At 40.2% G+C, this 17,415-nt stretch overlaps 1 protein-coding gene across 8 annotated transcripts in view; it reads right to left on the bottom strand.

The window, feature by feature from the left end:
* Positions 1 to 17,415, bottom strand: part of inpp4b (inositol polyphosphate-4-phosphatase type II B) — a 217,891-nt gene that overhangs the window by 118,560 nt on the left and 81,916 nt on the right. For 7 of the 8 annotated variants that reach the window (XR_003462985.1, XM_019256050.2, XM_027282883.1 and 4 more), the window contains 2 exons: positions 6,591 to 6,779; positions 329 to 373 (listed from right to left, as the gene is read on the bottom strand). Coding sequence is in view for 7 of the 8 variants with exons in the window: in XM_019256050.2 (XP_019111595.1) it covers positions 329 to 373; positions 6,591 to 6,675 (130 nt within the window). In the remaining variant the exon portion in view is untranslated. The remainder of the gene's footprint in view (positions 1 to 328; positions 374 to 6,590; positions 6,780 to 17,415) is intronic. The other variant, XM_027282884.1, reaches the window with a different exon arrangement.

Raw genomic sequence — 17,415 nt, forward strand, 5'->3', positions numbered from 1 at the left:
GTGTCAGAACTGAGAAAAGATTAAGGATGCCTGCTGACATGCCACTAATTCTGACTGAGCTCTGCATTAGTGTAACTGTCAGTGAGTGATTGTGTATTGTGTTTACACCTCTTACATTTGGATCTATTTTTAGGCCACAAACCTTTGCTGTGTTTCTGGGCCATTGAAGAAGGATTTGACATGACTAAAAGTGTGCAGCCATGCAAGCAAGACCATATGTTCTTTATCTAATGTGCTTACAAGAATGCCAGGAAATGTCATGGGATGGTACTCAGTGCTTCCCTGTAGTAAAATGACCCTTGAATCACAGAGTAAACACAGGACTTACCAAGGCTGAACTCCACTTGAGGCAGCTTGGGTGTTAGAATAACACCTGAGAGACAGAGAAAGGAAGATAGAGTGAAGTTGAGATGAAAGTAGAGGGAGTGGGAGATAAAAGGTAAGGAAGAGGAACACATTAGAACAATGTGAGAAATAGAGAAATAACACTCTGTGAAAGTGAATCAGACTACTGCAGTTTTACTTCACTGAAGAATAAGATATAGGGCTACAACTGATGATTACTTTAATGCTCGATTAACCTTTTAATTACTTTAATTAATCTGTTAATCATTGAGTTTAAAAAAGTCATAAAACAGTGAAAGAGTCCAAGTTGTCATCTTGGAATAGCCTTTTATTTACAGTGCGAGACAAAGTGGAAAATCCTCACATTTTGTTAGCAGTAAATTGTGAATATTTAGCATGCTTTCCTTTCTAAAATGATTATTTATCAAAACTATTGCTGATTTTTTTTTTATATCACAATTAACTACTGGATTAATCAGCTAAATGTTTGAGCCCTGAAGAAGTGTTCCTCTATTTTACATTAAAGGGAAAGAGGCCATAAACACAGAATATTAAGCAGAGTCAGGGGTTGAATTCTGATTCATTTTCACCAATGTGGCATCACTGTGGAGACAGAAACTATTTTAATAAGCTAAAAAAAAAGAGATAGTATTTTAACATGCTAGATGCACGACAGGCTCCCAAAATGCCAAAAGGTGTAATGGTTTATTTCACATTATGCAAACACACTGCAATCTTTGCGTGCATCATAACAAGAGTTTCTAGGTATCCATTGTCCTTGAGGGCTGATGCCATAATGATGAGTCGAGGACTGACTGGTTGTATCATCTGTCACCAGTGCTGTTTCTCATTCATCACTTTCCCCGTCCGACACACAACCATTCAAATGCCAAACAGATGAAACACCTGCATGATGGTGCAACACGCAGAAGGGGCTCTAAACCACTAAATGCCATTTTCCTCTTTCTGGGGTGCTTGGACACAATTGGCCCCTCCAAGGCTCATCAACTCCACTAATGGGCCATGGATACTCTCTGCTTACTGATGTATGGGAGACACACGACTTTAGGTAATAGTCATTTTACATAATGAGGATCCTTCACAAAGACTAAAAATGATTTACTTGTGTTTTATAATTACTTCAGTCACCATACTTTGTTGGCAGGTTTTATAGAGAACTTTGCAGAGAACAAGCATATTTAGATCCAACTAAACAACAATCATACAACAACATGATGCAACACTAAGGTAACAAACAGTGCAATACAAAATTGCATATTCAAAAGACATAAAATCTATCCTGTGCCAACACCATGGAGCAAAACATCATCAAAGCACATACTGAGGAAACCTAGGGATGGGGCAAATAAAGCAGTCAAATCATCTGTATAATTGAGAGCCGTAAAACAGTTTTTTTTTTTTTCTGAAATGTTCTCCTGACAAAGAAAAGACTATTTGGACTTTTATATCCATAGGAGCGTACCGCAGATATGCTAAGAGATACGACCCAGAAAATATATGCCTATAACTGACAATCCCCATGGGAAATGTCACAGTATCGAGAGTTATTTTAACTAAACTGTCAGTGAAAGTTCAGAGGTGCTCCTTTACAACATCAAAGATCTACTGTTCTGTATGCCTTCATGCTGTTTTTTTCCATCCTTCTATTCCAACATGTGTCTAACTGTGCAAGTATAAGTTAACAATATGAAGTGAATTTTCTGACTCACTGCCTTTCAGCTTCAACATATTTATCTCCAATTATCACTCTCAAACAGTTCATGTCAAACACGATCATAAGTGTGCTTTGTATATGTTAAATGACTTCCAAAAATGAGTAGCTTAGTCAAACCAACTCTTCAGAAGTTTCAGGTCTCTTTGGAGCGTTCATTTAAATTCATGCAAAACAAACAATGCTACAGGGATTGCTAATGAATAACAAGCATACTAAATTACAGAAATCATTAGCACTACCTGGTCCCCTCAGGAGAGTCGCTTTGCCTGCTGAGGCCAAGAAAGCCCAATGCATAGCAATATGTTAAAAAAAAAAAACCCACATGAAACTTGCAGTGCATATCTAAACTCGACAAATACGTTCTCTCAATTTGCTAGTGCTTTCTCAACTTTCAGTGAATTTGACTCCGTCAGCTGCTGTACTTGTCAGGACATTTGAATAAACAGGCTTATGCAAACTTAGCGCAATATCTGTATACAAGTGAAAGCAAACGTCTAATTAATCAAGCGCAAACACACACACACACACACGCACAAACACACACACACGCGCGCGCGCGTACGCACACGGTTACACAAATTATGTATGGAAATAAATTTTCTGTGTCGCCATCTAGTTTTCACATTACTCTCATCATCATCGCATTCCTCAGGGGTCATGTCTCATGTTGTCACCACTAAGGCTTCCTTGTGAGTGCTGATGAAACTTTAATAAGCTCGGGTGACATGTCGTGTGGTGGCAACAGAAAGCCCTTTAGCTAGGTGGGCTGAGACAGATCCAGCTGCTGGGTCTTGTCTCTGGTGCCATCATAAGGGACTGTCACTTGAACAGCCCAGTTACTTTGGAGGACTCCATCTGCGATAGACACCAATTTATCTCTAGTGGTAGAAAGCAGTGGGAAATGTCTACCATTGCAGAAATAATTGAATGCAGATAAGAAGTAAAGCTAAGTCTAGGTCTGATAAGGGTTGGGGATACTGATCATGAGACAAACACGAATGGGGGAAGCGACCAGATCTGCTTGATAGTGAAGCAGGAGATGTGCTGCAGTTAAAGATGTCTGAATTTCAGAGCACAGCTTGCGAGTGTGTCAAGTATTTATAGAGGGATCATGCCAGATGCTTTGATTATAAGACAGGCAACACAGGTTATGTTGCATCTTTGAGTATGAATACAGACTACGTGACATTTAACAGTGTTGCAGTGTAGCTCTGCAAACTGTTACTTCCATGTTCGCTGTGACTCAGTATCCAGAGTTATTAAAATTACGGACAAATTATGCGTATGCAACCTGAGGACAGAACACCTGTTATGTACACGGTGACATCATTTTTGTCTGCGAGCATTGAACACGCCGCATGTCGTTAACCCCTCGGTGAAAATTAGGCTGACCAAAACAAATACACAAAGTCTGATTACAATAATTACCCATTACATGGGGAGAGGTCAACCACCTGTACTGTCCACCTCAATCACATCACCTTTAGCATGAAGCTCACAGGTGATGCAGCTCCATTGTGTGGCTAAATATGTGGAGAAAAGTGGAACAGGTGTGGTATTTAAAATCGATATCCGCTGGCATTATGAATATGGTAATAAGCTCAGCAAGGCGGCAGGCGGCAGGCAGGCAGGCAGGCGGCACATGCAGATGTAACTCCCAGAGGGGCCCAAAGCAAATGAGGTGTGCCCGCCCGCTATACTGCAGTTTCATCTGGCTCTAGAAATAACAGCACAGCCCCACTGTACCTCCAATCCATCACCCCGCTGTCTGCGGGTGGTATCAGTGGGGAAAAAGGCACGCTGAAGGGAGAGGAGAGGGTAATTTATTAGGATGTGAGCAGACTAGGTGATTTCTCTGGAATGACAAAGTTAATTAATGTACAGGGACTTAAATTGTCCGTCTTGCAGATGATCATTTAACCCTCTTCCCTTCTCATTGCCCTGCTTCCTCACCCACTGCACAGTGTGATAACCACTCACTGGCTTTTAGCAGATACCCTGAAAGGAGGAATGGAAGTGGGAAATGTGGAGGAGTGCACACGGATTTCACATGGGATTGCTGCTTATTCCTGACTCCACAAAAAATAATTGTGGAAAAGCTCCAAAATACTGCCTGCCGCTGCGACGGTCCCCATCATATCCTACCGACTCAACTAAGAAAATCAGGCAATTTCCAAAAAGAGCTCTGATAAACCCCCTCGCAGTGAGTACAGAACACACTCTTAATCACTCCTTCTTATCCTCTTCATGAATAGATATTACATGTAAGAGCCTGTGCATAAGAACAAATGCTGTATGTATATTTACTTTAGATTTTCACATGTTATTAATAAATTACTTATGTGGCTGGCTCACCGTGGGATTTGATATTTCGAGGATATCGTTGTGCATCTCTCCATACTCCACCAACTCTACTCACCCTCTCTTCATACACACACACACACACACACACTCTAATTGAAATCTTTCTTTCTTCTAACTCCTTTTGCCCAGCCTCACCTCCCTACGTTCTTCTCTATTCTGTAGTCTAAATTGCCTAAAGAAACACCTGCACATCCTTTCTGATGATTCAGCCATCAGCCAGGCTAACATACCTCTAACTCGATTGATGTTTGCACAAACAGGCATCCTATTAGGACAAGTGGTGCTGAATGGGGGAGTGAGTTATCGTCACATTACTGCCCTGGGAGATTGAGAGGGGACAGATGGTTTTGTTGCCAGCATTTAATGAAGTGTTGTGAATCAGTTGGGTGTGCTGAGGAGGTCTTGACTGTCGCGTCGATGGGAGATGGAGTGTGAAGGGTTAACAAGTGCATGGAGTGACATTTTGCTCTACAATAGTTTTGGGGATGTCAAGCATTGCTCAATGAAAAAGCCATCAATTATGTTGCAGCTTTTATTTAAAAACACACACTCCCATATGCACATTTTAATATAGTTAAATAGTTAAAATAAAATAATTTTATGCCTTGTGGTGGGCAGTTTGTAAAATGCCAATTTAGTCCTGCCGTAATAAGTACTGAGCAGCACCGTGTTTGATCCCACTTTTCTCTCCTGTCAAGGAGGAGGAGATAAACCATTTCACCTTGCGACTGATAATGCGGGGTTGTCAACCTGTCTTTCGTGCCAAACATGGTAATTATGTGCTTTGCTCTTCTCTTTTGTCTTCCAGGATGCTCAGGGAAAAGAAAACAGAGGTACAGTGAGGTGTTTGTCATTAATGTTACACTCCCACACCTGTCAGATATCATCTCCAAACTGTGAGTGTGTGATCAGGTCATAACTGTTGAGAGTATGTGCATGTGTGCGAGTGCGTGCATGTGTGTATTTATGTAAGGCTGTACTGCTGTTTACACGTTTTGTTATTTGCTTTTGTGTGTGTGCTTACATGTGTGTAATTGGTGCATGTAAGCTGGTTCAGTGTGTATCTGTGTGGTTTGAGGCAAAGGAGACAGAGCACCATGAATCGAGCTTTCATTCCTCTTTATACAGCTCCATTTACTTATCCCCATGGGGAAGATGATGGTGTTGAGCTGGCATGCCAAAGCAAATGCTTAGTGCTGCTGCATGCAGTGTCTGTCCTTTTGGTGAGCAAAGGTATTAAACTTGGAGTGCAGGCTTTTGTAGCAACACTGATACGGCTAATCTCTTTAGCATTCTCCTGTTGTGATGGGCACCGAGGCATCTAGTTTGCCTTTGCCAGTGCTCATTAGTGACAACACATTCGAGCTGTATGGAACATGACTGCAATGGAGAAGCATATTACACAGATGCACACAGGAACACATAGGCAGACAGACATATGGAGGCACACACATGTGCAAACAGACATGTCAACGAGCAGTGTTTTCCAAACTTTTCACTGCAGAGTCACAAAATCAAATTTAATGTTGTAAAGGCAGACTTGACCACATCCTGAGACAAAAATGATGTTTTTAATTCAGCCATACTGCAAAAACCAAACACTCTAATTGGCAACCTGCAGAAAGGCAGCCACTAAGTTTTAAAAATCGATGGATGTCTGGATTAATTTGCAGAGACACTTTAAGGTATCAACATGATATCGCTCCATGAAAATGTACAAAAATTCATTACAACTCCAGCATGAACTGGCTGGAAGGCAGATTGTGCTCATTTTCATTTTCAGGAATCACCTGTAAACACTTTATGTAAATGACATGTATAATTAACTCTCTTTTGTAAATATTGCAGCAATGTGACCCTGAGGCATCCGTTCATCTAGATATCATAACAAAACATAATTAACTTGATTATTGATCATTTACCTCCACCCTTTGCTCACTCTGTCCTCTCTCTAACATTCTCTCGAACACAGGGAGATGCAAGCACATAGAGGGAAAATAAGCAAAAACTAGACATCATTGGGACACATAGTAGGATACTGTACATCGATTGTGATAGCACACAAGGTGTCACAGAGTTTAACTCTATAAAGGACAGAGGAGAGAACTAGAGGAGACAGACAGACAGCACAGTGCAGTCAGCTCACCGGCAGCGGTCAGTCCTTCAGGGATGGCACTCAGCTCCTTCATGTCAACCGTGCAGTGTCCCAGGTGTTGGGTGCCGTCCTCCATCTGTCCAGCTTGCCCCTCAGTTCTCCTTCTCGCTCCTCCACCTCCTCTCCCACCTCCTCCACGAAACACCACAGTCCAGTCCAGTTCCCCGGTTCACACGCAGCCTGCCAAGCAGAAAAGCTGTCACAAAGATAGCAATCCGCTCGCCTCGCTTTCTTGCTGCCTCACAGCGCGCTCTCTGGCAGCATTAAAGATGCCTTACAGAGGAGAGGGACAGTCGAGGGACCTGGAGCAGCGGCGGGAGGGAGAGGGAGAGAGAGAGAGAGAGGGTGAGCAGGAGAGAGGGGAAGGGAAGGGAGGAGTGATGAGGGAGTGAGACTCAGAATGAAAGAGAAAGCAGGACAGAATTGATGTTATGTGCGATACACAGCTCTATCCATCAATCTTGTGCTGTCAGTGGGGCACCTAGACCAGACTGCACAGTGAAACACAGTCAGAGAGACACAACTCTGCGCCTCTTTCTCTCCCTCTTTCCTTTTCTGCTCTCACTGCGCCGCCAATGCTGCATCCAGACACGGCAGCAGGGGTCCCTCTGATTTCTGACATCTGTCTCCCTCCCCCTCTCCAGCCTCCACTCCACCACCCCTTCCCTTTTCTAGAAGCAAAACAATTAACAAGCATCTGACGGCTGAGCTCCATACGGTGGAAGCCAGCATCATGCTGCATGTGATTTTGGAAGTTGCATATGGTAGACAGGGAGAGGAGGGGATGAGTGGGAGAAGGAGAGAAAATTCACAGTGCAGTGAGTGATTTTAGTGCAGTGGTATGTAATTGCTGAGTATAACACAACATGGCAACTTTACTACAGGATTAAATCAACAGGTTGAACAGAAAAGGTGACGGAGATAATAGACGTATCTTGTGTTATTTAGGCAAAATGCACCTGCATCACAGTGTCTATGTGGGCTGGAGATCTGCAAATGCAAAAAAAGGATCAGCAATTATTTGTAATGAAGAGTTACACTGGCAGAATAATGTAGCTCTCTCCCTCTCTTTTCCTCTGTGTCTTTATTTGTTCCCCTCACCTCGCCTCTACACCCACTCATACTGCAAAGGTTATTGTTAGTTATTTGGCCACCAAGGCTATAATGCTACAGTAAGACCATATCTAAAATCAATGTTAATTTATACCCTGCTGAATGCAGAGGGTGTTGTGGTCTGAGCTAAAGCTCAATAAAGACACAAAAGGCAGCAGCCTCAAACTCCTAGAGGATGTAAACAACTACAAAATGTATTATGAAATACTATGACATGAAGCATTACCCTGAAATGTAAAAACTAAAATAACAAAAAGGCAATAATAGCAGCTTTTAATCATATGTAGTATGTATATGAGCTACAAAGACATTAAAATATCATCATGAGTCATGTGAAATCCAAACAATAACAACTTAGGTGTTATTTTTGTTGTCTTTTGATGCTAAGGTGACTCAAGTCGTGCAGTCCTGCTTTGTCCAACTGAGACATTAAACCAAGAAGAGGTCACACCTTTATTTCACAGAGCTAGCAAAGGTCATCCATGATTTTATCTCCTCCAGACTTGACTATAGCAATGCACTTCGTTCTGATAACAGCAGGAGAAACAACCAGAGAATGCAACTGATATAAAAGGCACAGAGAAGAGAAGCAGTTGCATCCCATTCTCGCTGCCCTTCAGTGAATACCTGTGAGTTTCACAGTTGATTTTGAGATTCTACCACTTGTTTTGAAAGCCTTGAATGGTCACAGCGACTGAGCCATTTCTGTCTAAATTTCATGCCTAGGGTTCTCAGACAGAGAGGGAAAGTGAGTTTCAGTGTCCTCCTCCTAAAACCATTGACGCTATAATGGATGTCGTATCTGTGCGTCACCCACAGGTAAGAGATGTTTTGAAGCTCAGAATGCAGCGGCTCCGGCTTCTGCCATGTTGGCTGTCCTGACTCTTCGACTCATGGCTAATCTAAAAATCAGCAAAAACGTGGATCATCGGTGAAGCTGAAGCACACTGAATGATGGCGTGGTGCTCAATAAGGTATCCTACAGCACCCACCTCTAAATCAAAGCGACCAAGCCAACTCATTTTAAGCCTTAATATAAATTGAACAGGTGAGTTAAATAGAAATTCATTGTCATAAACGAGTAAATTATCTATAGAGACCAAAAGTTTTTTGTATCAGGCTGCAAACATGTTTATTTCTGCTGTGATGTTGGACATTTCAACATGGGGGCTTATGGAAATTGACTAGTTCTGTAGCCAGCCTCAAGTGGACGTTTGAGGAAGTGCAGTTTTTGGCACTTGCACATAGACTTAATTTCACAGCCACAAATTCACTTTTATCTTTTGGCCTTTTTTCTTATCTGAAATTGTCGGATTTGTTATTATTGCAAAGCAGGTGAAATTTTGTTTTAAAGGGTACATTACAAATAAAGTTATTATCAAAAGATATAGAAGGGATCATTGATAAAATATTTTGTAATAAATACCATGTTTACACCATTACTTCTTAAATGTTTAGCTCACTGACAATAAAACAGTTACATTTTTTAGATTCATTATCAACTTTTCAGGCTGCCACCGATATCTGTATATTAAAGTATGCATTAAACACTACAATGAGATAGATAACTGTAGAGCAAAAAAACTTAACGACTAAATAAATGATACTTATTGCATTAATGAAAAGTTCACAGAAAAAATATTGGAACTATCTATGAAGAAAGATATTGCCAGTATTATATTTCAATATTATTTATACAGGTTGAAGGAGACTGTGTGTCCCATGATTAGTGAATTCATTTAAAATAATCCCCAAATATTTTTTCCCCTCACCTGTTTACAATTTTGAGGGCAGCACTTTGTCTTTCTGGATTTTTCATTTGTTGAATTTACAGATATCTGTTAGACTGTCAAACAATATAATCAGCCTTTATTAAAAAAAAAAAAAAGAAAGAAAGAAAAAAAAGACAGTGCTGGTCAAACCCTTGATGCAAGCCACATGGGATCATGTGCTCTCTTGAAACGGCTGGTCCAGATCGGGGTTGGTGCCAGAAACCTAAATGAAGATAAATTGGTCCCTACAGGAGCAATAAGACAGAAGATGAATCCACTCTGCACAAGGAGGTTTCTTCCTCACTTTTTACTACTCTCTCCATCCTCATCCCTTCATCCCTCTATTGCCACATTCTCCTTGTTTTCCACCCCCTTACTCCTTAAAACCATCAAGATGAATGTTGTCTACTTCTGCTTTAATGAAAATGTGGGGGGATACACACAAAAACACAATTGTGTCTTCAAACAAAAACACACACACACACACACAACACAGGCGAACAGGTCTGTGGAGTGAACCATTAACATTCTAATATGTTTCTTTTAAAGGCGACACTTGTTGTCTTATTAAAGCCTGACTGATAGAGGGGGCTGTGGAAAAAAATCAATAGACAATGCACTAGAGATGGAGAATAGTACAAGTACACTGAGGAAAATAAACATACCCTTTTTAGCTATTCGGGCCCAAAGCCTGGAGAATAGATCCGCACATTTACCCATTCCAATAGCACTTGAGGCCCATTAGAATTTGTGATACACTCCTTCACAGTATTAACTGAGGGGAGCCAATAGCTTGATTCATGGTTGACTCTGAGGTGCATGTTGCATCCGCCTGGGTTACACAGCTGTAGTGCAGAAAAAGCCTCAGCGAGACCACATCCCAGTCTTGCGGTGTAAAAAATGAGCAGGGCAGACAACCGCTCCGGGCACTCTCGGTCCCCACTTAAAACTATATCTTAAATCACTGTACATGAAATTACATTTCTATTGATTTACATGAGAAACTACCAGATATACTTGCACTTTTTAACATTTATTGTGCATTTATGTTTTATTTGTTGTTAGAGACATCAACCTGCTGAGTGTTGCAGCCATAAAAACAATAACAGCAAGTATTCACCTACTAGACAGCTACCCCTGCTGGGTGACCTTTCTTTGATTTTAACATGTGTGTGCCATGCATTTCTGAAATGGCAGAGAAACCCACAAGCAAGGAACAAGCAAAAACAATGAGAGTCTACTGAGCGTGCAGGCTGGAAGATTGAGAATATTATGTTCAGTAAAGATTTGGTTTTAATGTGGAAGGCTGTAATTAATATAAATCAATGAGTAAAACTCGCAGTGTTAATGGTCTAATACAAGGCTGTGCATAGCGCTAAGAGTTGTTTCTACTGGTAAATGCTTGCTATATAATGAATAATTAATTGCTTATTGAAAATATAATCTGTTCGGTGACCACTTTACTCATTGAACACATCGGGTACAATCCAAGTGAAGGTGATTTTAAATGGATGAAATAAAAGAAGGTTAACTTCTCATTTTTTCATCTCAAAACAATACTGATATATCCGTTGAAGAGGTTTTTAGATGCTGTAATTGTTCCTGCTCAAACTGGCTGCAAATAAAGTTCTTCTAAAAGTGATTTCAATGTAAACGAGGTGCAAAGAAATCTAATAAAACGCTTACTTAGTGACTTAGTGTTGTGTTATTGGGAAATTCCCTCTTTGTGCTGCCTCCATGGATAGTGCTTTATTGCAAACCTGCAAGGGCAAGATAGTAACACAAAGTGGGACTTTGGTGCTGAAACGGTTTTAGCTTTGGGCAACAACTGCTGAAGCCTCATGTTAACTTTAGTTTAACTTTCAAATTCATTGATGCACAAAACGAAGGCTATCCACTCACACTGAAATTGCTTTGAGAATTGATCTCTTGGAGCGCCTCAATTACAGCAAATACCACATGACCGCAACGGTCACCTTTGTAGCATGTCATACCACTTTTCTTGCTGTTTCTTATCTGTCACTATCAAGCAAAGGTAAAAAGCCACAAAAATAATCTCGAAAAAGAAAAAAAAAATTCTCTCTTTGCAGGAGAAACGATCAAAGTGACCAATATCCCTTTAAGTCCTGTAAAGATTTGTGGTCTATATGTAGTGTATATACTGTATCTGTAAAGAGTAAGCCATAGCGTAAATAAAATACAGCATAATGCAGTATTTTTGTCCATAGATGATCTGTATTCAGCTATGTCGTCTAATCTAATGGGACCAACAATCAGCATCTGTCAAGGTCCACATGAATCCTCTTCACATTAAAAATGAACTGAATCCCCCTCCTCCCACCTCCTCCCTTTTTTTTCCCTTTCACTCCTTTTCCTTTCATAGAATGTGGAGAGATGCGGCTATTGATTTCTCATCATGTGTTGTCATGTCAGGTTACAACATCCTCTTTTACTGTACCACTACTGACATTCCCAGTTGTTGACTCCCAGTGTCTTGTAAAAAAGGATTCATTCAGCTGCTCGGGGAAGGAACGTTTTCTTTTTTATCTGAAGGAGGTGAATCTAACAAGGTTTGAAATCTAGCATCCTTCACCTTTCCTTCAACCCACTTACCAAACTCAACACTGATATTTGAAGAAGATATTTCAAGATTCTGCAAAAAAAAAACTCTTAGAGCAGAGATGTGGATTTAGAGAGGGATTTGTACTTCCATAGGTTATGGTATACATTGACATTTATTTATTCACTCTTCTTTCTCCTATCCATACTAGACATAAGGGACAAGTCTTGTTTTACTTCTGGGAAAAATGCAGACTAAAATTCAGCTGAAACTAACATGAGGTTTAAAAAATAGTCTATTGAGTATGAATTTCCTTCTTTGTGTTTCTTTGCTGAGTGGCAGCTTTTCTTACAGAGAAGACTTGAACTTTAGAAGATACCTCCTGTACTTGATTTGATTGACACCCTTTTCCTGCCCACATATTATCATCAGAAAAACGTAAGAATAAATCTTTGCACAGAACAAAGACTGCTGATCTTGTCACCAATCTCTTAAATTATAGTTGCATTATCAAAATATCACTTTATCATATCAGTATCAACTAGGGGATTGCCAATTCCAAAGTACTACAGTATAAATATACCATGTGAATCACATCTCTTGTCATCGATGTCTGCAGTCAGGTGCCATTAAACCACTGCAGAAGAAGAGAGTGCAACAAGATCATTAAAAGAGCACTAGTCAAAACTCGAATGATGGAAAACAATATAAAAAACGTGATGTTGTTTCATTTGTTATATTGAGAAATGTTACTCCTCTGTCCACATGGATCTGCTATTATCATCTGTCATTTATTCAAGAAGACTGTTCCTATTGTACCTTGTTGTGTTTGGCATTAATCAATACACCATTAATTCCTCCTCAGCCAAGTGTAAAAATGTTAAGGCAATATTTAAAATAATGTTTTTTGAGGTGTTTCCACCAAGCTGGAAAAGTGAAGCCAATGTGGAAGTGCCAAAAATTGCAGTTCCTCTCCCGTAGCCACTTGAGGCTGGCTACAGGACAAGTCTCCATAAGCTCCCATATTAAAATGTCCAACTTCGTAGCAGAAATAAAAATGTTTACAGCCTGGTACAAAAAATGGTTTTGGTTTCTATACAGTAGCTAATTATCTCAAGGCTAAAAATTGTGCTTAATTCAAAGCATGGCTGCTTTGATTGACAGGTAGGTGCCGTTACAGATGGCTTGATGTATATATGCTGATTTTCAGATTAGCTGGGAGACGGATTTTCAACTTTCAGAAACCTATGAGTGATGTCACGTATATGCTGTCCATTCTTTATACTGGCAATGATTTCCACTCAAATGTTTTCTGTCCAAATTGAAAATGCGCAATAAGTGCTTGCTCATGGTGGGAATTGTTGAGTCTTTGTAAATAATATTATAAAGACAGTACAATGCACAGTACACCTGCTCTTTAAGGAGGGTGTTATGAGATAAGCTCAGTTATGATTTGGCTCTATCTAAATAAAACTGAATTGAATAAATCAGATGGAAGAAAATGCACTTAGCGCCTCAACAGTGGTAATGTATATATGCAACTTGTATAAGTTTGTGTTTGGAAGTGGGAAAATGTATTCAATGCCCTCACAGAAACAATTTAATGCTCTATTCACTGTTGCCCATTGTGATGTGTATACCAAACTCTCACACTTTGGAGTCCAGACTATCACTGTGGAACTTGTCCTGGGCTAGGCTAATTGCTTATCACCAGTTGTGCTTTGATTACAAATTTACTCCCTTAAATGAGCTTTTATAGCATAAGTGCTGCAGGAAAAGCTGTGCGGTGATACTTTTTCTTTTCTTTACTTACAATAGTCTGTCTGACAAAGAAGACAGGACTCCAGCTATGCTAGCAGTGGTTCTGACACAGTGAAAACGAAATGGCTTTGGGCATTCAATCTCCCCAAGAGGACTAGCAATGGTGAAAGTACAGGATAGATATGGATTAGCTGTTTCTACTATGTTTCTGAATTACTCAGCTGCCACAGACACGCACACCACTGTGCCAACATCCATGTATCATTCTTACTGAAGCAGCAGGAGGATTTTCATTACCCAAGGCTGATTGTCCAGATATTTCTTTATTAGGATTGTTCCTCTAACATAAGTAACATTATGACCGTTAGGAAAGGTCAATACTGATCTGAAGCACAAATGTTGGACAACTTTCTGTACAACCAGGTGCTTGATTGCCTTTATTCCATCTTCTACTTGACTTGTAAGTCGAAAAAACGGCAACAAACAATTAAGGTGTGTTCCCTGGTTCTCTAGCAAAATAACACAGCTCTAAATCACTTGCGGTGTGGCCAACCCTCTTTAAGACACACTGATGGGCTGAGATATAAACTTTTAGGAAATATTCAATATTAATTTTAAATGTGATGACTTAAGTTCCGGGACACAAGCCACACCAGGCCTAAACGCAAACCACATGGTGTATATCAGTGTTTTTTTCATGGCTCCACCACACAGATCAATCTAAGAAGGTGATGAGCACTGACGACAGTTGGCAGGCTGTTTACCCTTTGTTCTTCTAGCATTAGGCACAAGAAATTAGTGTTTTCAGGCTCTGCCTTTTGTCAATATAGGTGAGGGGATGACTATATCTGAGGACAGGTTGAGAAATACCAGCACTGCTTTCCAACTTTGTCGTCTTGTAGCTGGGTATCTTAAAAGAGAATAGTGTAGGATTTAGTGGCATTTAGGGGCATAGTTGTGGTTGGCTACAATCTCATTTCACCCTCTACCTTCCTGGCGTAAAAGACAAACTATGGCAGTTGATCAAGCCAAAAGAAACCAATCAGTTAGCTAAACTTCAAGGATGCCTGAAGGATATGAAAACTTGGATGATCTGATATAAAACTATTAAACTGATTTTCTTCTAATTGGACCCAAACACCTCAGAAACTCTTTATCTAAAGATATAGTTACTCTAGATGGCATCACCCTGGCCTTCAGCTCCACCGTAAGAAATCTTATCTTTGATCAGGATATGTCCTTTAACTCCCACATAAAACAAACCTCAAGGACTTTTTTCACTTACGTAACATCCCAAAAATCAGGCACATCTTCTTTCAAACATTTGTCACTTTCAGGACAGATTATTGCAACTCCTTATTATCAGGCTGCCCCATTAGGACCCTGCAGTTGATGCAGAATGCTGCGGCATGTGTATTGACAAAAACTAGGAAAACAGATCATATTTCTCCCATTTTAGCTTCTCTGTACCGGCTCCCTTTAAAATCCAGAATAGCATTCACAATCCTACAAAGGTCTTCATGGTCAGGCACCATCATATCTTAAAGAGCTCATCATATCTTAAAGAGCTCATAGAACCCTATTACCCTTCAAAGCACTGTGCTCTTTTGTCATTTCTATAGTCTTCAAAAGTAGAATTGAAGCCAGACCCTTCAGCTATCAAGATCCTCTCCTATGGAACAAGCTCCGAGTTTGGGTTCAGGAGGCAGACACCCTCTCCACATTTAAGAGTAGGCTTAAGACGTTCCTTTTTGATAGAGCTTATAGTTAGGGCTGGCTCAGGTGAGCCATCACTTAGTTTTGCTGCTATAGACCTAGGTTGCCAGGGGACATCCCATGATGCACTGAGCTCTTCTCCTCTTCTCTCCCTCTCAATTTGTACACATTCATGAGCCATTAATGCATGTTACTCCCCAGAGTTTTACGCTTTCTCGACTCACATGTTCTCCTGGATTATGGCTATGCTTAGATTGTGGACCGTTGGTTGTGCCTGCTGCTGCAGTTCTGCCTGAGGCTCACTGAAAATACTATACATATTATCATCATCATTACTACAATTAATGATATTTTCTTATAATTATAGGTGTATTTATCACTAAAGACTCAACCGGGTGCAGCTGATGGCCACGACTCTGCTCGTGAGTTTTTCTTTGCCAATGTTGCCAAGTGCTTGCTCATGGTGGGCACTGTTGGATAAATGATATTAAAAATATAAATAGCACAATATAAAGCTTAATTAAATTTAATAGGACCTACATCTGTGATAAACAACTCATTCTAAAAGGTAACAGAAACATAACTATTCTTATTTTCAGTTTGATTATAAGGGCACAATTTATAGACTGGCTTGCAAAGGATCACTTCAAATCCTTGACACAATTCATCATTCTGCTATTCGATTTGCTATGAATGCTACCTTCAAAAAGTACCACTGCCTTCTGTATTCTGACCTTCTCTGCAGACTCGTAGAAGATACAATGGTTTACACTTGCAAACCTCTTCTTGGATACTTACCTTTCCCCTCTTTAAGTTAGTTATTAAAGTGAGTTACTGCAGTCAATACTAGTGGCCAAGTATAATACGTAGTCTTCTTCTCAAATCAGAGTAAAGGCCCCTCTATCCTATATATTGTTAAGACTGGTACTCCACAAAAGCCTGGACTCAAAAGCACGACTCGAAAAGCAGTTCAGGGTTCAAATGCCAAATCAGTTTACTAGTCAGAAGAAAGGTCCAGTACACGGTAATCAATCAGATCAGGCAAACAAATCCAAAAAGGGCTAGGCAAAGGCAGAGGTCAGTAAACAGGCAAAATCCAAAAAAACAGGAAAATCCGATCACTAGAAAATCACAAGGCTGGGACGTAAGGCGCTGAGGTACAAAACGAACTGGCACAGAGAGGAGGAGAAACACAGACTAAATACACAAGAGAGGGGAGTGGTAACAAGACACAGGTGAATCTAATGAGGGCGGGGCAGACAATCAAAATTGGAGGGAAAAACACAGGGGCAGGAAGTGAGGCGGTCTGAAACGAGGAGGAAGGGTAAGTTTCACAATAAAACAGAAAACAAAAACACACGAGATGCGTCATATATCATCTGGTCTGTTGTCACTCCAGTCTGCTGCTGCTAATAATTATAATTTATTATTTAAATAAACAAAAAACACTAAAATTGGACACTTCTTTTAAATCACTGCTTTTAAAATGTGCACTTCTTTTTAATGATAGTTCAGTTTGAACTGATTATATAGTCACTTTTTTGCTTTGTTTGTTTTGTTTTATGTGTGTGCTTGTGTGTGTTACCAAAAAAGACTGCATTATCCTAATAGTGGAGATATTTTACTCTGGATTGTGACTGTGACAGACTGATGGACAAACCGACTGGCACTGCTGTCCTTACAATCAAGGCACCATGTGCAAAGTGAGAAACCTTTACATAATTGTCTTTCCACACTTACAACACTAATAAATCTACACCTTGACTTCTGGTAACCAGGGAAAGAATTCAGGATTAATAATCAAGAGGTTTCAATCACAAGAGTAATACCATCATCAAATCCCCAGCTGGACCACTGCAGTATAAATCTTATGTTATACAACATATACACTGTC

This window comes from Larimichthys crocea, chromosome X (assembly GCF_000972845.2).
Source record: "Larimichthys crocea isolate SSNF chromosome X, L_crocea_2.0, whole genome shotgun sequence".
NCBI classification, from domain to species: domain Eukaryota; kingdom Metazoa; phylum Chordata; class Actinopteri; family Sciaenidae; genus Larimichthys; species Larimichthys crocea.